This window comes from Eleginops maclovinus, chromosome 5, assembly GCF_036324505.1.
Source record: "Eleginops maclovinus isolate JMC-PN-2008 ecotype Puerto Natales chromosome 5, JC_Emac_rtc_rv5, whole genome shotgun sequence".
NCBI classification, from domain to species: Eukaryota; Metazoa; Chordata; class Actinopteri; order Perciformes; family Eleginopidae; genus Eleginops; species Eleginops maclovinus.
The window spans coordinates 6780962-6802984 of NC_086353.1; the positions used below are offsets into that span (position 1 = coordinate 6780962).

Below are 22023 nucleotides of genomic sequence, written 5' to 3' on the forward strand. Positions count from 1 at the left end.
TGTGTGTGTGTGTGTGTGTGTGTGTGTGTGTGTGTGTGTGTGTGTGTGTGTGTGTGCGTGTGTGTTCGTGTGTTACCTTTGGTCATGCGACATGGTCATAGAGCGGATTCCTGCGTCACAGCCGGGGTATGTGAACAGCTGTTTGAAGTCGTGGACCTGCCAGACGGACACTACGCCTCCATCGCCTCCCGTCAGCAGATACTGGCCGTCTCGACTGAGGTACATGGCCTGAGAGAGAGAGGAGAAAAGATGACTTTATTAATAACTTTTTAATGAGCGTGAGAGTTGCCTGTTCGTTTTCTGGTTTTGGTACATTCCAAGCATTACAGCTTTTTATAATAAATCACATTTGATGTAGTTTTCCATTGCAAACAGTTTGAGAAGAGTTCATATCCTGCCTTTGATCATCTGTTACCTGTCCTTAAATGCTTAAAATAAAACCCTCGCAGCAAAGCTCTTCACTCTGGAACCACATGCATGAATAGTCTCAGAATAGGACTGGAGGTCTGGGACCAGTTTATCTCTTTATGTCAGGGTAAAGCTCATACAGCGAGGTCATGTGATCCCACAAAAGATCCCAGGTCAGCGCAGCCCTCCTGAGGGGCTTTCTGTACACAGACCCTGACTGGCAACAAAGATGGCTCCCCACAGTGAGGCTGGGAGATTTACTCGTCTCATCTGCTTTTCCTGCAAACTGTAACAGCTGAATGGTTCCCCCGGGGATCTGGCATACACAAATCAATTCTTGTGTTGGAGTCTATTAAGAGCGCAGTGCATAGTGGAGGCTCAAACTGGAGGAGTCAGGAGCATCAATCAGAGAGTAACCGTAGTCGATGAAATGACGAGGCAGAATGTGAGTTCTAAAAGCAGCAAGTGACACTAATTCAGAGCCCTTCTCGTTTGTGGCTTTTATGACACAGAATTTGGTCGTGTCCGCTCTGCAGTGATTCAGCAGGAGACGCTTCAATCATCAGCAGCATGTGTGTTGAATCAGACTCACATTGAATGGAAAAACTCAAGTCATTTGCAGGAACTTGACTTGGTAAGGAAAAGATAAATAACCCTTCAAGAGCGATACACAGTGCATGGAAAGAGAAGCAGCCTAAATTAGCTAAATGTGTTGTATAGAAAGTCTTTGAGGAATTTCCCACCACACTGGAAATGAAATTAGCTCTGTTTCTCATTCTCATTACGCACGCACTTAAGATGGCCACAACACTTGCACTCACGCACACACAGGGAAACAAAACAAGACACACAAAGATGCAGTTTCGCGCTGCTCTCTGGTGGGAGGCCTTGAGAATCAACCCGGCCTAATCGCTGTGTTAGACCCTCCTCAGGAAGGCTGGGAATGGAGCATGACTGAGTCTGATTTGTGTGGGGTGGGTCTGTTTTGTGTGTACTGTAATTGTCTTATGTATCAACATTCAGAGTTAATCTGACAACAACAATAAAGATGTTGCTCAACTCAGCCAATCATGATCAATGCACTTAAACTGAAGTACAGAGCAAATGAGTACATAAGAATGATATGATCCATCATACCCGTCACAACAAATCGTAAAGCAGTAATACAATTTTAAGCCACTTGGGGGCAGCAGAAGAAGAAAAAGTCACAAAACTGACACATCATATCAACTGAACATGGTAAACATGCTAACAAAGGACTGTGTTTACACAACCAGCATACAAGTGGGAGTAGTTCTAACGTCCAGCTGATGAATGTAAATCCAATATTCGCTCAAAAGCTTTGCTCTTCTTTGCTGTTACCGTCTCCTTAGCTGTAAATGCTTCACTGTTTAACTAGTTGCTCAGTATGTCTGCGTTTTGATTAAAGGAAAAGTTAAACAATTGCCTGATGTGGCTGGAAAAAAGCTGAGTGAATCAAAATGGTAAAGATGCGTGCAATAAAATCAAAACAATAAGCTGAAGGACGTTAAACCGCTCTCCCAGCAGCCCCTCTAACGTTACCTGCAGTCATTTAATCCTCTGTTAATATGAAGCTCTTCTCTAGTGCAGCTTTACATCTGATACACATTTTTTCATAAGCAGCCACATCTAGTCATTCCTTGAGCAGATGAAATACTACACAATAAAAAGGAAGAAGGAAGATGAGAGCTGTTTACCAGGGACTGTGTTATATTAATGTACCTGTGTTTGTACTAATGGAGTCCATGACCTTACTGCAGCCCAGCAGGAGGCCGGAGCGCTGGCAGACATGTCAGCCAGGCCAGGTAGGAGGCTGCAGACAGACTCTATAAATCAGCCACTGGGCGGTCAAACAAGATGGCCGATGGCTCTGTGGGAGCCAAGATGGCTACTCGGGCTCGGATGACTAAAAAATGACTGCAGCAGCAACACATGCACTTTTAATGCCCATATTTCCTCCATCTTTCGGGGAACAGTGGGTGGATTTTGGGGCTGGGGAAGGCAAAAAAGTGTAATTTATGGTGCTGTTAATCCCCCTGTTACATGGACCAAGGCAGGGGAAAAACTGCTGGAATGGTTACACTGCCTGAGTTATACTAGTACTTAAAAGACCGTAATCCATTCAGTATGGCTTCTGTCACTCGATGCTGCTATTAGACTAGGATGCCGACTGTTAGCCTGTCATCTGACCTCTGACACCAGATGCTAATAAATTTACAGCGCAAACACCCTCTCTCCTCCTCAGTCTTCCTCTCCTGTTCTAAGTGGATACTGCAGGCCAGGACAAACACTTATTTATCCTGGAGTCACACCGAGTGAGGCTCTGAGGGCTGAGAAGATTAATTCTGGTATGTACATGAGCGCACTAAATACTACAGTGTCAGACCAGGGGGGTTGAGAATCTCACAGCCTCACTCCAAGATGTTAGGATTTTCCTAATGCCATCTGACATGGCTGGAATTTACAACAGCAGAGAGCGGGCAGCGGTCCACATTGTTCCCAAGTCCCAGCTTCCCCACTTCAGAGGGAACGCTGGGAAACTCTACAAGCATCTAAAAGCATCATTAGTTTCTCTTAAAGACACAATAAAGTATTCTGCAACCTGCAAACGGAACACTTGCAACTTCCCCCGTGATGTTAACACAATCCATCAGCATTTGTCTGTGTGTGCTCGTTAATCACAGCTTCTACGAGTTATATTTGTGGCTTTGTGTAGCAGCGGGCCGGCTGGCAGGTTAGGAGCTCCAGAGGTCTGCTAATGGGAAACAGGCGTGCGGCTGTCTGTCAGAGCTAGCTTACATTTCCCAGGCCAAACCGGAAACAAAGGGTCAGGAAACCAAAGGCAGTAGCCGCTATCTTGTGTCACTCTAACCACGAGGGAGGAAATGTGGGAAATGGGGAATGTGTCGTCTTGCGCTGCAGGGTAGTTAATGGTGTTGGAGTCCAGAGCTGACCACTCCTCCTCTGGAATGTTCTATACCAACGACACCGGCGCAATCTGACCTGACAACAGCGCTGCGGATCAAAAGGACCATTTCCTCTGGTGTGTGCGTGTGAAAGGGAATAAAAGGGATGTGAAGCCGCACTTTGCCCCGAGGCGTGCAGACCCTTACCTTCCCCAAATCTGAAACCCTAAGAAAGCCTTTAATCAGTAAGAGGACATGTTACACTGATGTGGTGCAGACACACATGTGCAAATGCACTTTCACATGCGCGCCCACGCCGGTATTAAGTTCCCCACCTTGATGCTGTCGTCCACCTCCATGTGTCTGAGCAGTTTGCCGTTGACACTGAAGTTACAAAACTGTCCCTTCTCGTAGTAGATCATGCAGTGTCCCTCGGTGGAGGACTGGATGAGACGAGGCCTCAGGCAGCGCTCGGGGCCCTCCAGCGTCCACAGCAGGTCCCCATTCATGGAATGGATCAGACAAGGACCCTCTGAACAAACACAGGAGGAAAAGAGAAGTTAGAAAAGCAGAGGACTCACATTGGTCAGTGGCTTTTTGTTGTTAAATATAAAGTATATTTTGGAATAGAGCTGCTAATGTTACTTGACTAATCAATTAGTAAACAGCATCAAAATTATAGCCAACAACTTTGAAAATGGATTCATCTTTTAAGTAATTTTGCATGCAAGCATTTGAAAAAGATGATTTCAGGCCCTTAAATACAGAGTTTTCTGCTTTGATCTTGTTGTAAATATGTGAAAATTAATATATTTTGGTTCTGGCATTTGCATAAAATTGTTACTATTGACAGACAATCTCACCTTTGCAGCCGCTGATGACGAGACCCAGCTCCGCACACACACTCGCACAGGTCACTTCACAGTCATGGCCCGTTAAGATGGCCCTCGGTGTGGTGAACTCTGCTAGAATAAACAAACAAAGTAGGGTTTGTATATTACGGATACATCGTCATAGGAGTATTACTTTATGTCACTAGAGGGAGCAAAATGCAAAAGAAAATATGGAGGTCAATGTTGAGCACTCATGAGCGAAGTGTTGCAGCCAACCATATGAATACACAGACAAACAATAATGTATGAAATCCAAAAATCTGAGAAGTTGTTATTCCCCATCATAAAGGAAATGTGTTTTTTAGTTTGAATGTGTGTGTACTGTAGCTTGTATCAGAGGTTTGAGCCTGTTATCCTGCACATGCACACACTCTGTCTTTCTAGCACTTGTCACTCTCCGCCTCTCTTTATCTTTAAACCTTTCCCCCCTCACTGCCTTCACTGGATCCAGATGTTTCTGTGAGAGTAAGTTATAGTCAAAGTAGTCATGAAGTTTGTGTGATTTTGTTTTGGTTTGAGCTGTCTGAGTGAGAGACAAAACATAACAGCTCTTTACTTCTCGGTCTGTCTCCTCTGTCTGAAAGACGATGCACAATAGCATGGAGTTTATATTCATTATCATACATTTTCAGGCAGACAATATATGTAAACATTTGATAATTGTGCTTAAATGTTACCTGGAGGACAGTGCAACATGTGTATGAAAGCCCTGTGTGCAGATACATTAAGTGACCTGACGTTTGGAGTTCAAGGTTTCATGTCCCTGGGAGGGGGTCTTGACTTTAAGTGACCCTATCCTCTTTGCGATCTCAGGTCAAGTTCAGCTTGAAACAAACTTGCCTATTTTAGTGAAGCCATAGTTTGGGCTTCCTGTTGTCACTTATATGTTTTTGATTGTGTTTTTTGTAGCTTTGTGACAATTATTTTAAAAAGATGTTTAGTTCCAACCCCTCAACGGCTCCACAGCAATGTCATTGAGTAAAATAGTTTCCAATAAAGCCAACCTCGAAATTTAAGTACTTCTGAAAAAGTGTAGTTTATTGCTGACATGGCCAAACTATTTAGTTTCCAAGAGCAGTTTCTCTCTTTAATTCAATTATATGACATAAAACTCAACACAGGTCCACTAATAAGACAGAGAGGTTCTCTCGCATAAGCCAGAGCTACTGTTAAACCTTAATTAGATTTAGCAGAAAGACCTCTAAACAGACCATAATGCTGCTGACTGAACCCTCTTGTGAAAAAGGAAACTAAAGGACAAGCTGAACAGTCATACAGTCACGTATAAAGACGACATCAGCAAAAAACAAACACTCGCAGAGTAAATAGAGTGGGGACAAAATAACAGCTTCTAATGGGATACAAAATGTGCAATAAAATATATATTAAAAAATGAACTCATACCTCCCTACACCTGGTGCTTCTGTCCACTTTACAAATACTCACAAGCTGCCTACACTGTGGTCACAAGTGGCACGGCAGCCCAAACATCTACATTTCATTTAGTTAACGGCTTTTAGTGACTTTGAGGACGTTAGCCAAACTCATGACCTACAAGCCTCTGGATTAAAGCATGATGTTGGATTCTGCTCAGAGGAGATCAATAAAGCTGATATATTGGTGTATCAGTTAACCTCTCTAAGCCTCTACCTGACATTTGGTTTGAGTTAGCGCCACATCTGATGCCAATCTTATACCTGTATATGACTAACGCTGGGACACTGAGGAGGGTATCGGCTATCTACACATGTGGGGAGGAGGTGTGTGTGTGTGTGTGTGTGTGTGTGTGTGTGTGTGTGTGTGTGTGTGTGTGTGTGTGTGTGTGTGTGTGTTTGTAGAGGGTTACTGGATCCAAAAAGGTGCTGTTTGAAGTCAGTAAAATTGCCAGATATCTACAACTTCATCTTTTTTGGGGCAAACAGTGACATAAAAAGCATAAATGGATCAACTTTATTCAGATTTGATAAGAAGAATCGTTCCTCGATCCAGACTTACTTAAATGTTATTAAACCAAAAACCTATACAATATGTGTTGGAGTTTGTGTCCATGTTCATGATGAACATACCTTAGATAAACATATACAGCCCGGAAAAAATGAAGACAGAACTTCAGCATTATCATTTTCTCTTGTTTTATTATTTATAGGTATGTCTTTGAGTTACATTATTTTATATTTTATTTTATTCTCTAAACTACTGACAATTTCTCTGTGTTGGAATTCAACACACACTGGAATGGCCATACATGTATAGAACAAGATTTTTAAAAATTTGGAGTGGTCTCTTAATTTAAAAATTGCTTGTGGAAACTAATATCTCTTATCACAAAACAATATTTACAACTAAAGTTAAACATTGGTGCTGATTTTACCGAAACATAATATTTGAATCTTTTGTTTATTCATTTAAAACGATAGGAATTCATTTTAATGTACTGTCCGTCACTCAGTAGAGGTCTCATTGAGCTGCTCTCCCCTCTGTGAGCAGCAGGTGGCGCTGCTGTCTGTGAAATATCTCTGCTGCTGTTCACGATGACAACATGTGCCTGCAGCAGGAACCAAGTGTGCATAGGTCAATGTGTACATGTGCATATCAGCCACTCAGAGGCATTTGCGTCAAGCTTATGAAGTGTGCAGGATGTTCCTGAGGCATTATGCATGAGAAGGAATGTGTGTACGCATGTGCTCTCAGTCAAGACTTTATCTTGAAAGTGTTTCGTTTTTGGAAGAGGTATAAAGAAAAATTCTGCTGTCTTTATGTATTCTGTGTGTGTGTGTGTGTGTGTGTGTGTGTGTGTGTGTGTGTGTGTGTGTGTGTGTGTGTGTGTGTAAAGCTTCATGTCTCGGGGTGCCTGTGGTCTGGGGCAATAGAGCATCACATTGTGGTGGTGAGGGGCTGGATGACGACTGCTTTGTCTACTGCTCTAGCTGCATTGAACGAACACACACACACACACACACACACACACACACACACACACACACACAAACACCCACACACACACAAACGTGTACAGCACATGCATTGATCCTTTCAACAAACCCTCTTTTTGACATGTAGTAATTCCATAAATCAATCGAAAAAACATTAGATTCTTACAACATTTGCAGTTGAATTGTTATACTTCAAATATGAAGAACAATACGGATGTCATGATGTGTGTCAGCTGATTTAAATCCTCATTTAACCTCCGAACATGCATTGTTCTCCTATAAGGAAATGCAACTCTAAGGAAGATTAAACTGAGGCTCTAAGGAAGCCATTTTGTTTCTGAAACATCAGATGGTAGAATATCATTTCTGTTGCACATGATTCATTCAAAGTAGCTTTGGTTTTTTGCCATGTTGCTCATTTGATAAAAATAAAGCAATGAAAAAGAGAAAAACATGCTAAAATGATGATGATGTATTTATATATTTCTTTAAACTTTGAAAACCCCACTGGATTAATTTATGGGAAAACAAGTATTTTTCTTGATTCCAACATCCCACATCAGTGTGTATGAGGTAAGTGACACACAGTCATCCACGCTGTCTCCCAAATAAAAAAACAATGTGGCTTATTAACCAAATCACAATTTGTCATAAATTTCAGCCCATTTGTAATGGATCACTTAACAACATGTACGCCTATCTAAGCTGACCAAATTAGCGCGGAGCAGGCTCAGGGCTGAGCAATGTGTGTGCGATGCTTTGATCATGGCTGATGCCATATGTTATGGTAACGTAAGAGAGGCCCAATGACATTTTTCACTTTTATCGACTAGAGTGACCCCGTGGCCCTCAGATGGTGGTGAACTTTCATGTGCTGGCCGACGACCCCCAGCATCACATTTAACGTCTCTAAGTGGCCCTCACTTTCACTCACATTAAAGACAGATTCTCACACACACACACACACACACACACACACACACACACACACACACACACACACACACACACACACACACACACACACACACACACACACACACACACACACACACACACACACACACACACACACACACACACACACACACACACACACACACACACACACACACACACACACACACACACACAACCTTGAGGGCTTTGCTCCCCAACACTCTAGCCTGGCTTGCATGGACCATTATGTGCAGTGGCACACATTATCGAAAGCTGTTCCTGCTGCAACAGTGCTGCGAAATCCAATCTGTATGCAGGAGGCCGGGCCTGGTCAGATGAAACTAGTTGTTACTTTACAGAGGGAGGCCGTAAATCACACAGTCACAACTGTCTGGGGGAGAGAGAGCACTCAGAGAATACCACGTATGTGTGTGTGCTCTCACATATCGAGCTGGTTTGCCTGAGTACTTACTGCCTGGGCTCTCTCCAATGCTATTGTGTTTTCCGTTCCAGTACCACAGCAGCAGGGTGGCATCCCTGGAGCCAGACAGCACATAGCAGTCTCCTCCGATGTACGACTCGGAGCGAGCCAGACACGTCACCACATCACGATGCCCGAACACGATCTGCGTCAGTTTGCCTGCAAAAATAAAAAAGGTATTAAAACAACAATCAGCATTTGTTAACTTGCAAAAAGAACTGAATGACCATATATACAGATTGCAGCACTTAAGCAATATAAAATATGGTTTTGAGTTAAGTTTAGTTCAGTTTATATTTGATCAAACTATGAGTCTCATTTAGTTTGAGGTAGCAGCATATTTATAATTTTTAGATTTTAAAGCAATCAACAACACCAATTAATTCAAATGCAGTTTTTGCAATTTCCGTACAGAAAAAACCCAAGCACTAATAACAGCAAATGAGAATTCATTTATTTGTCGTTTTTGTTTGAGCCACCTGCTGTGTTCGTTTATCATCTGTCTGCCTGGCTAGTAGTTTTACAAGATCCACACAAGATCAGACATTTACTAATTCCCAGACAAGAATAAATATTTGTTTCAACTTTGTGTGTGTGTGTGTGTGTGTGTGTTCCATGTGTATATATAAAGAGGCTAATTGCTGTCAGATTTCCAGACCACAGCCCCACTGTCTAGTTGTCTAATACTCATTACGCTCTTCATAGTGTGACCTCTGCAGTCAAACAGTGGAGAGTTTGCAACGCATGACATTTCTGCCCGGGTGTCAAAATCACTGTCCATTGGATAATTAAGATCTCACTGCAGAGACGAGGGTTGTCATGAAACCCGGGCGAGTCGCTGACTAAACTCCCAAAGAAGAACAGAGACATCAAAGATGTAAAATGTTTGACATCTTTATAAACACTGACAATAAGTAATGATTGCTGCAGAAATAATGGCTACCATGCAGCTCATATTGAACACACACTGCTCACAGACACACACATGCATGCACACAGACAAATGAAATTGGGTGTGTGTGCATGCAGGCGTACGAGACTATGTGTTGTGTGCACGTGTAACAATCAAGTCTTGTAATTGATAAAATCCCTCAGTTCTTTAACCTGGGGGCTTTAGGGACCTCGGCAGCAGCTGTTGAGCGTGTGCGATTAAACTGTGTTCACGTTCCAGTCGCACACCCCGGTGGCAGCGACACAATAGAGCTATCTCTGTGCTCCCATCCCTCCTGCCCTCCCTCCTCTATTAAAGACAGGGGGGCCTGGCCCATAGAAAATTTAATCGGAGTCTGTTGTGTAGATGTGTGTAGGATTCTGAATGGGGTATCGGTAGAGGAGTTGAGGAGTGGCGTACAGAGATGAGGCTTCAGACAGTTTCATTTAGGACCCCTGACCTGATGGCGTCCGTGTGTGCGTGTGCGTGTGCGCGTGTGCGTGTGTACGCAATACCTGCATTGCAGGCGTGCATGGAGGAATATCTGGCAAGGCAGTTGTATAGAGGGAAATACAACGCCACTATGAAAGATTAGAGTTTTTTCCAGTTCGATAAAAAATACCTTACTTACTTACCCTCATTTAAAGTTGTTCTAAACTAAATCACTGAACTCTACAATATAAAAAAGGGCTTTAAGTGCTACACAAAGAATATCTTAAAGGAGATGATGCTGACTTTGAAGACATTAAGCTAAAATTGACAATGTACAGAACACATGTATTGAACTGGCAACTAAACAAGAAGATTAATTAGATAAGTGTGTGCTACTGAAGCATGTTACTCTGTTAAGTTACATTCATTTACTGGTAAAGTTACAATATAATTCAGAACAGTACAATAAAGCAGAGCACATCTGGAGCATAGACTGAATACGGTTTTGTTGACAGTATTAGATAGCTAAAGTTTGTTAGCGCCTGCTAGAGGCTGAAATATTCATTGCACTCCACGATTCAAGAGTGTTAACCAAAATAAAATAAAAAATATTGATGATTGTTCTTTGTCTTCATTTGAGTTCTTAGCAGAGGAGCGAAAAGTGGGAAGTTTGTCCTGAGGATGGTGCTAGAGGAAAGGCCATGGGGTGTATTAACACAAAGAGGTTTATACCTCTAATAGCAGGAATGTGTAAATCCCATTTCATGGAGGTATTTTATTAAGAGGCATCTTATGTCGATAGTTGAGCTTGTGGGAGACAATGAGGAAAGCTCATGGAGTGTCTAAATGAGAAATAGTTAATCCTGACAATGTGCCCATTAGATTTTGATATGAGTGCAAGAATTATATTTTACAAAAATACACACTGATGTTCATGCCATTATGTGCCAGAGACCAGGCGGCAAGTTAGAGTTTTTTGATCAGTTTGATATATTCTGACCAAAAGTTGTAGTGCATTTTATCTGAGAAGCCTAAAAAGAAGAGGCTGTATATAAGTTAAAGTTTTGAATTGAATGTCTGCTGTGACTGACATAAAAATACTGAAGCAAAGATCTCCTGCCAAAAGTTTAGCGGCAGAGACAATATGCATGTAAAGACTTCAAATATGGTTTACCCAAATTATACAGGGATAAAGGGAAATGGTTTCCTTTTTTTAAAAGCCAAATAACAAGTAATACATTTACAGCATGTGAATCTAATCCTGCACTGAGGCATGCTTCGGGGTGAAATTGTTTAGACATGATGTGGTCTGATTTAAAACCCTTGTTCCCAAAGAAACAGAAGAGTGTTTTGTGATCCTGATGATAAGACGGCTGAGCGGGAAGAGTGTAGCAAAAAAAGTACCTGAGTCAGTAGAGTAAACCCGGAAGCTCTTGTCCCAAAAGCCGCACAGGAGGATGAAGCGGTTGTCAGCTGTGATGATGAAACACTGAGAGCTGATCTGAATGCTTTGATCCAGCAGGTCTGAGATCTGACGACGATGACTGCCCACGTTACTGGCTGCAGAGAGGAAGACAATTGAAATGAGCAAAACAAAATAAAGAGGTAGGATATGTACAAAGATGCAGAGAAATATTTAATATATGACCAAACACACACAATGTTCCTACAGGTCACACTCAAATACTCCAACACTTAAGTTTCAGAGCACAGTGCAAAGAAGATTTGCGAGACAATACATAAAACATCCTGGATGTTAAGTTTACAGGACTACACATTTTTCCGTGAGAGTTGAAGAGTAATGATAGAGCGAGCGCAGTCTTCACAAAATGTGCAGACCACTAAAGTCAGAGCACACACTGCCAATTCATCTTGGTTGTGTAATTTAGCCTACCGTTGTTTGGAAAGCAAATTTATTGATACTCTCTGCTCTATAAGTGGTATCTTTTTTCTTTCCTAGAGAGATATGTCCACTGTGAAGTGTTTTTTATTTGGCGGGGTCACTCGCACTAGAGAACAGGTGTCAGAGAAGATTGGCTTGCATTGAAAATGATAAAGTCCAGCATAATATTTCAACCCATTTTTAACATTTCCCCGAGACACAGTCGGCTCAACACTCATCCTCAATTTACTGTGTTTAGCTCGGACTCCTCCTGGAATGCAAACAGTTTAAATGTATCACTGACATGCACAGAAATCCCCTCTACCTCCCCCACACAAGATAGCACACTCACAAACATAACAATATATTTTCCAGTAGATGATTCATGCTTAAGTTTTGACAAAATATGAGATAAGAGAAAACAACAATGTAGACAAAACTATTAAAGATTTATAGGACAAAATTAGCCTGAAAAATGTGCTTTCAAAACCCCACAACAACCATAAAGGTCTCATAAAACACGCTGATGAGATAACATTTAATTTATTCAGCTTGTACAATGAAGGAGACACATAGTCTACTGGCAGAAAACAGCCTGGTCAATTTCAGTAATGAAGTGTATAGAGAAAAAATAATGTGGAAATGGTGAGACTAAAAGTGACCACAGCGTTCTCAGGGAAAGAACAGCTTCTCCTGCAGATGTGTGTGAGGTTGTCAGAGGCTGCAGCAAAGCGACAGAGGCGAAAGTGGGAGCAGAGAGAAGAGGCTCGTCTCTCCCTGCTCCACCAGTGCATCCCATACATCACTGCAGCTCGGCACTCTTCTCCTGCTCATCAACAAGTCGTGAAGGATGAGAGGCGCCCATATTGTCCTGACAGCCGTCCGCCGTGCATTCTCAATCACACATTATTACCACATTCATATTCATTTCCATTGACACGCGTCCTTTCCCTCCGCTCAAATTAAACCAAAGAGGATGCAGAAAGGGAGGGAGGGAAGGGGACGATGGAGAGGGAGAGAGAGGGGGAGTTGATGATGAAATGCCGGCCTAGGCCACAGCTCATTGCATTCCAATTTGCATGCAAATGGTTTAGTGTGAGAGCAGGGCCTATATCATGAGGAGTGAACTGGGGCAGAGGCTGAGACACAACTCTAATCTGCCGTCCAGGGACGCACCGTGCACTGCCATGAGTCACAGAGATGCCAGCAGGATTCATACACAAATATGCACAAAAAATCTTTTCATGCATATATAAGCTCACACTATGCAAAGAATGTGTGTGTGGACTCTTTCACAGTCATAAATGACAGCCTACCTATCAGAGGGTCAATTTCCACAGGAAGTTGGTACTGCTGGTCCTGCACCGTTGAGCTCTGATGACCTGACAGAGAAGAAGACAGATTGGATTAATATTGTAATCATGTGGCCTTGTGAAGTAGATGCTGGCTTTCAGTTCATTATAACCACACGGAAAATTATAACCATAAAGTCACAGTGTCACCTGCTGGCCCAAGAGTTCCCCCCCCCGAATTAGACATCAATTATGTCAAAGAGCTACCAAGGCCACAGAGAATATAGGTCTTTATGCCAAATGTATTTTACAAAATGCATGCCTTTGCACAACCCCATCACTGAAGCTGTACGAATGTATAGGTGAACTGATACAAGACAGTACTAACAGACTTATCACGTGTTAAAGGAAATAAAATACAATGTATTTCAGCATTTTGTCAAAAGCAATTACTGATCATCTGATGAAATGATGGCTTCATTTTATTTCCGATAAAGCAATTAAGTGCTCAGACTATAAAAATGGCTATAATCAGAGAGAATGCCACAATCATATTTGAGGACTTCAAATGTCTTTCTGTGTCATCAACTGAAGACAATTCTGTATACTTTTGAGCCTATAAATGGAAGGAAAACTAAAAGAATACTCCAAGATTTCAATCTAAAATTTAAGAAGCTGACTCAAACCATTCATCGTACCGAGACTGTTCATTAACTATGTGCAACGTTCATTATCTGCACCCACTCTAAAACAAAATGAGAATAATGTCTTCCTACATTTTCATACACAAATTTTTCATTTTTAATGTGGGCAAAAAAAGAACGTATAATGTACTTTCATCTGCTCACAGCCACACAAAGACTCCAGTAAATCCGTGCAATTAATGGAGTACTTCTGAACAGCGCACATCGTGTTTATCATACCAGCTCGCTAAACCAATTAGCTTAATCAATCTGTTCTGTGGTGCGCATGGATGCGGTTGTATTCAACTGAACCGATAAGTCTTCATACTCGTAAATTCCCAGATATCAAATTTAATGTTTCATCCAGGGTTCAGATGGATGCTGAGTAAATAAGGCTCTGTGAAGTGAGAGGCTGATGTATGGAGTCCGACGTGAGACCTAATGCTGGCTGCTGCATGTGTCACATTTGATACTGCTATCCAGTAGACACAGTCAACCGTCTCCCAAATCAACGTCCATCCTGCAGAGACGAGACGGGTCAATCCTCGGGTAAATTGGATGTAGAGTATGGAGGACAGAGACGAGCAAATGTGAAAATGATCATGTGGTATGTACTTGCTTTGAAAACCCTCAAGGATAATTTGATGCAGAAACATAATGGCGTAACATTTGAGGATTAAAGTTATTCCATCTTTTCCAAAGCACAGAGACAAGGATGAGTCACAAGTTTCTCACCTGTCAGTCCATACCACTTGTTGACGGCGAAGATGCGGTTTGCAGTGACAGTGATGACGGCAGGTGACGTCAGGCCCGGCTGGGTGTTGGCTGCTATGTGGGTAACAGGAGAGTTGGATGGGAACTTCAGCACCATGATCACGTCCTGCTGCATCTGCTCCGTAAACATCAGTGGGGTCTGCAGGAGAAGATACTGTTCAGGCCCCCAGGACGGACAACGGGATGAAGGGGAGAGAGGGGAAAAAAGGAGCCGAGATATGGAGCGGCAGACAAAGAGCAAATCAAAAAGACGAGAGAAGCAGTTGCAGCCGGTGTTAGTGAGGAACAAACACAGGGAGAGGGAGGAAAAAGAAGGACAGAGAGAAAGTTAGGAAGCTTGAGCAGGATAGCAGTAAGCAGCAATTTAGTAGCACGGGTTAGGAAAAGAAGTTAAAGGCAAGAGATCACTTTTGATACAGCGTGAAGGGAAAATTAGGAATGGAAGACAATCTTAAATAGATTTTTCACTTGAAAAATGAATAAATAAAATGGGGCAAAAGACAAAGCGTTCTTAGATTTAATCTTTGAAGTCCCTGAAATGTGTTTTCACTGTAGAGAATGATGGATTCAGAGTTTGACAATGCTGTTTTGATTTTCAGGGGACGAATTGACCTGATCTAACATTTCTTTTGTAAGAACATCAAGTGTTTTTAGGCATTCATGTCCAAATAATTTACAGAATTGTCTGGAGTCTGTCATAAGTACACAGTGTTAGTATGTAAGTGTAGTGAACTGTAATAAAACTGCAGCTAACCAATATATTTATCATCAATGCATCTCAATAACATAACATCACTTTTAATATTAATCGATGGGATTTAAAAATGAGCAGATTCTGGATAAATGTCTTGCCAAAACAATTTCTGCTTGCAATATACTAAACTTGTATTCACAATAGGAAAACCAACAATGCAGTCCTAACAACAAAGTGTTTCCATTGACGCTTGAAACCGCTTCCCTGCAGACAGGAGCTCATATAAAGCCATTTACAAAGTGTTTGTACTAAGCAGCTCTAACACGAGGCCATTTTCCTGCTTGCGTGTAAAGAAGAAGAACATCAGTGTTAACATCGGGAACAGACCTGAGTAAATCCGGTGTGCCTGACAGCTAACCAGACGCACTGACAGTATCATTACCACCAGCACGGGCGGATGCAGACACTCTGACAACACACTCAGATGAGAGGATGGGAGAAAGTACAGAGCATGAACATGTAAAAGCAACGAGAACAGGGCTTTCTGCGCGAATACGGAGGGGTGGGGAGGGTTGGAAATGTGTTTGAATAATGGCGTCTGAATATTATGTTTGAAAAGTATACATGGCAGAGCAAAAATAAAAACATTTAGGAATTTGTGCATGAGTGAGGCGGACTCAAAGCCATGCCTGAGTTTGTGTCTGTGAGTGTGTGTGCGCTGGGTGGTGGTCTACAGCCAGCTGTCAGCGCCACAGGGACACCACACTAATGGGGACTCATGGGGCCCGGGCCCATCACAGGCAGGCACACTGACTGCACTCCCTGGCCCTTAAAAAGCAGTCACTTCACTGCTGCTGTTCATTGCCCTCCTTCGTTGATCTCCTTTTCCAGCTCAGGTAGAAAAGCTGGCTGGGACCCAGGTTTCCAGCACAAAGCTGTGCCTTTCCCTGCATACCTCTCACTAAACACACATGCACACAAATGCTTCAGATCTTTCCCTTTCACACACACCTCTCTAATGATGAGAGAGGAGATGCTTTCAAACCCTAGACTGTATTTTCCCACAGTTTTAAGATGAATACAAAGAAAGTATATGGTAAAATGGGGATGAAAAGAGAAAGTCAAAAATTAAAAAAGAAGAGTTACATGAAGCAAAGCAGAGTGCCTACTTCAGGGCACACCAGAAGTCAGAAACTGCATTAAGGCAGCACAATGGTTCAGTTCAGACTGAAGGACTACAAGTAAAGAGGTTTGTGTGTGTATTTGAGATTATCTGCTTGCAAGTACTGTATGTGATTACTCACCACCTGCATGGCTGAGCTTCGGGGTGGGTGTGGCTCGATGAGCAACTGGCAGGGGGTCTGTCCAAAACTCCTAATTTGAGACTCCACAGCCTGAGGGAAAAAGAACAAGAAGTAATAGAAAGAAAAAAGTAGTTAATTCCTGTATCTGTTTGCATCATTTTACATTAAAGCCATTGAAATATGGGACAGACGTTGCTAGTAAAGTGGCTAGATATTGGTTCAAAGTAAATTGTAGTATCCATTTACAGAACAAGAAAAAAAACCAAATGGCTGATCAATAAAATGTTTAAAATGTTGTCACATGGATGTAAAAACATTGTAAATTGTGTTTATTTATTCACTTCTCTCTACACAATATCATATATCATATTAATACTCAACAATCTAAGATTAGTGTCTCAACAAAAGGAAAACAAAGAGATCATTATATTATCTATTGCAGTGTAGGAAGAAATGTTGATGCACACTTCTTACATATAAACATACTTTCTCACTGTCGGACACACTCGCTCTCTCACACACACATTTACACACATGGACCAATTTATTCTCCACAACCACACACAGAATCAGAGGAGGGCCAGGACAGGAGGGCTTGTAGGCTGGTTAGGTGGTGTTAATGAAGAGGTATAGGACCATAAATGTCAGAGCAGACGCCGGCCGAGTGGCCTCTGGACATCATCACACAGCTCACTGTCAGGCCGATCAGCACGCAGCACACACACAGCAGCGATGTAGCAAGCCTATGTGGCCCATACTCCACAGTTTGTACTATTATCATCAAAGATTGAAACTGAAAATGATTTTTTATTGATGAACATGTTCATTACTATTTCAGGATTTATTTGCTTGTAAAATAGGGGCAAATAAGGATAGCAAAGATCAAACTTTTTGTCAAGACCAACAAACAGGCTAACTACAATTGTATTTACTTTCACATTACATTACGGAGGAAAAAAAGGGGCAAATTCTCCCTTTTGAGAAGCTGAACTGAAGAAAATATTTGTCAAAAAACAAATCAAAAGCACATCTTGCTACAAATCCACTTCACAAAAAAAGTGTTGCATGCCTGTGCAGGGTCTTGCAACAAAAACTGTATAAACTAAACAAAACGAAAAAACAAAACAACCTCTGACACATGTAAAGTACAGAAAAGAGAAGAATGCAGGATAAGTGTCTGTGGGAATTGGTATAACAACATTAAGCAGAAAATCTCTCTTCCAGTTTGATAGATGTTTATAAAAAGGGACAGGCAGAGAGAAAGTGGCCAACACAAAACGATGACAGAGCCGTCAGTGTGTTGGTGTGCACTATGACTGGCTGTGTGGGAGTGACAGCTTGTGTAGGCTGAGACGTTTGAGCCTGACTTGGCGGGGCCTGTGAGAATGAGCTCATGGCTGAGGCCTGCATATGGGATTTCCATGAGAAAAAGGTTGGGAAGTTAAATCTGCTCATACCCATTGTCTGAAACTAACCAGAGAGGCGTAGAGAAGGAGCAATCCCAACTGTATATTATACATTTTTTAAACCGAGCAATCAAAAGAAACAAGTCCACATGCAGACGAGGTAACAACACTTGTAATCTATAGTAGGGAATCCCTTTATCTTATCCTTGTTAACTCTGGTAATTTTGCACATTAATTTTGCTTTCCCCTCTTGGAGCTTTAATAAAAATCGAATTTATTAATTGGTGGTTTATGAGAGGATAAAGAAAATAACTACATTAACTGTATCAGGACCTAAATACTTTCACATGTGCAAGCAGAATGGTCCAGACAGACATGCTTCCATAATCCAGTACTGTGGGTGAGTCTGGTGTGTTACACGCGTCATTAAAATGTTTTTAAATAAAGGTCGTTCTGTTCAGTCAATGATATCAAACACCACCTCTCCACATGACCTCATTACTGATCCTGACAGAGAATCTCAACATTTTCCATCTCCTCCACAGTCAGTCTGTTAGTGAGAGGACATCAGTGCATCATTCAAGGTCAAAGTGCCTCTCCTCTCCTCCGCCTATAGAGCGGGGCATTTTGCTTAAGCTAATGTGAGGATGAGACTCCTCAAAGCCACTCAACCTATCTTCATTAAGTTCAGCTCTGACATTTATGAGGCTGTGGAACGTTGGAAAGTGGCCGAGTCTAGGTCAGCATGTCCTCTCCCTGTATGCCAATGCAATGCTCAGGTGATTATATGAGGGGCCATGCACAAGGCCAATCTCTTTTGGGGGCGCTAGCCCATGTCTGATGAAGGTTTTTTATATTCTATACATTTAAATGGCTCAGATGTCCCAACCTGCCCTTTGATTTACTCAGCCACTTGACAAGATAGATCTCCATGTAAAACACGCTGTTTTTATGCAAATGAACCCGCGATACTCACTCTATGAATAGAAGAAATACTACGATGGCCTTGTGTTTTTGGCAAGCAGTCGGGGGGGGGGGGGTAATCTGCGTCTTTCGCTTTAGATTGTCATATTTTAAAATTGTGGATTTAAAAAAAAAAATACAGCGAAGGGTTATATAGTCCAAGAAAAATAAACCTGTGTGCCTTGTGATTGGTGAGCGACTTGTGAGTGATTTTGGTTGAGTGTCAAAGCAGGTTCACTCGCGTGGGTATATTTCCCGTCTTCTGCCGAATTACGCAAATGCTGTACAATTCAGACGGGCTCTGTGTTTTGTCGCTGGTGTGAGAGGCTGGGGGATTTTCCATAATCACATGTGAAAGAGGGGAAGCCCTGTACAACGATGAGAAGGCAACGCAGGGTGTGTTTCTCTTTATACACTGAGAGGCAACACAGATGTGCATGCATGCCACGCACAAGGGTGCACACGCACACACATGAATGTATCTGCAGACACACAGCAGTTCTCTTAGAGAGAGAGTGGGGGTACGTTTTGACTTGCGGCAGAGGCAGGACAGGAAGTAATCATGGTTTTGAAAAACACAGCAGTGGTTTCCACAACATTCCCTAATCTGTGCTGAGATATTCCAAACTCTCCCAGAACAGAAACGTACACATAAACACTCAACCGTGTGCATGTATGCTGATGAGCACACATAAATATACAAAGGTATACACATGCCAATGGAAGCATATACGTGTGTATGTACAAACATCTCAAGGTACGATCTATACAGAGTGTGTGTGTGTGTGTGTGTGTGTGTGTGTGTGTGTGTGTGTGTGTGTGTGTGTGTGTGTGTGTGTGTGTGTGTGTGTGTGTGTGTGTTAGGTCGGGGTGGGTGGGAGTGAGCGGCTGCCAAACAGCGTGGCAGGAATACAGAACTCTTTGCCCCAATCATCTACCTTTTCCCACCCAAACACACGCGTCTGTGGCCCCTCCCCCTGACAATGAACAGCCCCGGGGCCTGTCCTAATGCAGCCGAGCCTGGCCTGGACCACAGCTCAGGCTGAAACAGTTGTCACTCAGTAATGGCAAACTCTGGGGACATTTTCAGACCCAAAGCCCTCAGCCACCCCCAGCGCCCGACCATGACGAGGGCCAGGCCTGGAACTCTGTTTCCACCTTCTGCACAGACAGGGCAAGCTTCCTTCCGTACAAACACCGTTGAAGGAGAGCCTTGGCTTAGCTCACAGGATAACACTGCTTTGGTTTATTTAACTAATTAAGCGCTCAGACAGAGGGTGTTTTCAAAAGGTTAAAGCCAGCAGTTTGGACTCACAGCATCAGAGGGGGAGTGGGCGGAGAAAACTACAAACTCCCTTTTCTCCCTTCTCCAAGAGAACAAACTTGCTGCTTTATTCCTATATACATATAAAAAATGTACATACTAACATATATAAATTGTGTTAAAATGAATAGCATTTTAAAACATAAATGTAGTCTTAATTAAATGTTTGGAAAATAATGTAAATAAATAACTCCATATGTTTTCAATAAAAGCTGATGCCTCCTGCAACAAAATAAGTCATTAACAGCGACTTAAAGGGAAAAATAATAGCATTTGATTTGATTTGTGTGTACAGCAATGCATGTCCCATCCACATGGACACAATTTAAACACTTTAATAAGTAATTTATTTGAACTTTATTACTTAGTTATATTCATGTAAAAAACATATACGTGTAAACCATGTATTCAGCAGCATGTATATCCAAAATCTACATTCCTGCAGTCATAAGCGGGAGGGCATGAGGTGCTGTTTTAATACCACTCACATCATATGCACCTGCCTGTGATGGTGTCCTGCATACGTGTAGATTTATCTATCCTATTGTCAGGGAAACAGCTTGGCAGAAATAGTGCTCTACCGGTGATCCAATTTTGTGCTTGTGTTTAACCAGGAGAAAGGGTAATGGGCTGAGTCTGGAATGGACAGTGCACCTTGGTAATGAATCTGCATGTGTGTGTGTGTGTGTGTGTGTGTGTGTGTGTGTGTGTGTGTGTAGATAAAGGCCAAAGCACATCTGGATGGGAATTAGGGTGAGTGAGGTGATAAATCAATGATCCAGCCCTAGTGTCCGTGATGCTCCAGTCACTGAGCATGAAGGGCAGCAGAACAGAGGAGCGGCTCGCCTCGGCCACTTGATAGACTCTGAACTCATCTCCATTTAGAGCTAAATACTATTAGGACCTTTACCAAAACAATAAATGTGATTTTAAAAAGGTGGTTATGAAAGCAAATCACTTTAATTTACAGATGTTAGCAATGATGTGTTTAAATGAACTGTTTTTCTTTGCCCATCAAAAAATTGGTATAGAATGGAAAAATAAAACGCTGGTTGTAAAAAACTAAAATGACCCTTCAGAAGAAACCCTCTACAAAGCCTTTGGACAATACTCTGGCGAGAAAAAAAAATGGGATTTGTGATACTGCTTTCCGGCAGGCCAGTGTAGCAGTTCAAAGTAAGAGGGATGAATAATGAATGAAAGCCAAGGAGGAGGCTTTAAGGCAATAAAGTGGAACACTTGGTGGAGTGCTCTCAGACGTATCACACCGGGCAAAGGCTTTGCTCAGCAATACCTGCCAGTAGATTGTTAGCTTGGCTCTCTCATGCCATTCCACAAGCTATTTAACATGGCTAATGGCATCAAAAATATCTCAGAAATATAGAGGCACTGAATGGACTGATGCTTTTATAGTATAGTCAGATTAAGCATCCATTGGAGAGTGCAAACGCTCAAGTGTACTTACTGTAATATGCTGGGTTTTCGCTTACTCAGCATGCTCCACCAAGGGACTTAAATCAGTTTTGTACTACAAACAGTAATTGTGTATAAAATTGTGTGTGTATGCATAATCTGCCTCACCTCTCTGAGCATGGGGTCATTGATGGAGCTGAGGTTGACAGCACCTTCGTAGGTCAGATAATAGAAAACATTGAGAGCTCTGGTGGCCTCAGGTCCTTGCTGCTTGTAGCCAAAGATCAAATCAATCCACTGGTGGAGCTGGCAGGACACAAACTCGCTCTCCAGAGCCTGTAGAT

The 22023-nt window shown here is 42.2% G+C and overlaps 1 protein-coding gene across 5 annotated transcripts in view; it reads right to left on the reverse strand.

Moving 5' to 3' along the window:
* Positions 1–22023, reverse strand: part of lrba (LPS-responsive vesicle trafficking, beach and anchor containing) — a 177679-nt gene that overhangs the window by 1879 nt on the left and 153777 nt on the right. For 4 of the 5 annotated variants that reach the window (XM_063883718.1, XM_063883721.1, XM_063883719.1 and 1 more), the window contains exons 47-55: positions 21848–22015; positions 16574–16663; positions 14537–14714; positions 13143–13208; positions 11349–11504; positions 8573–8740; positions 4199–4300; positions 3671–3867; positions 77–228 (exon numbers count right to left, since the gene is read on the reverse strand). In XM_063883718.1, coding sequence (XP_063739788.1) covers positions 77–228; positions 3671–3867; positions 4199–4300; positions 8573–8740; positions 11349–11504; positions 13143–13208; positions 14537–14714; positions 16574–16663; positions 21848–22015 — 1277 coding nt within the window. The remainder of the gene's footprint in view (positions 1–76; positions 229–3670; positions 3868–4198; positions 4301–8572; positions 8741–11348; positions 11505–13142; positions 13209–14536; positions 14715–16573; positions 16664–21847; positions 22016–22023) is intronic. The other variant, XM_063883720.1, reaches the window with a different exon arrangement.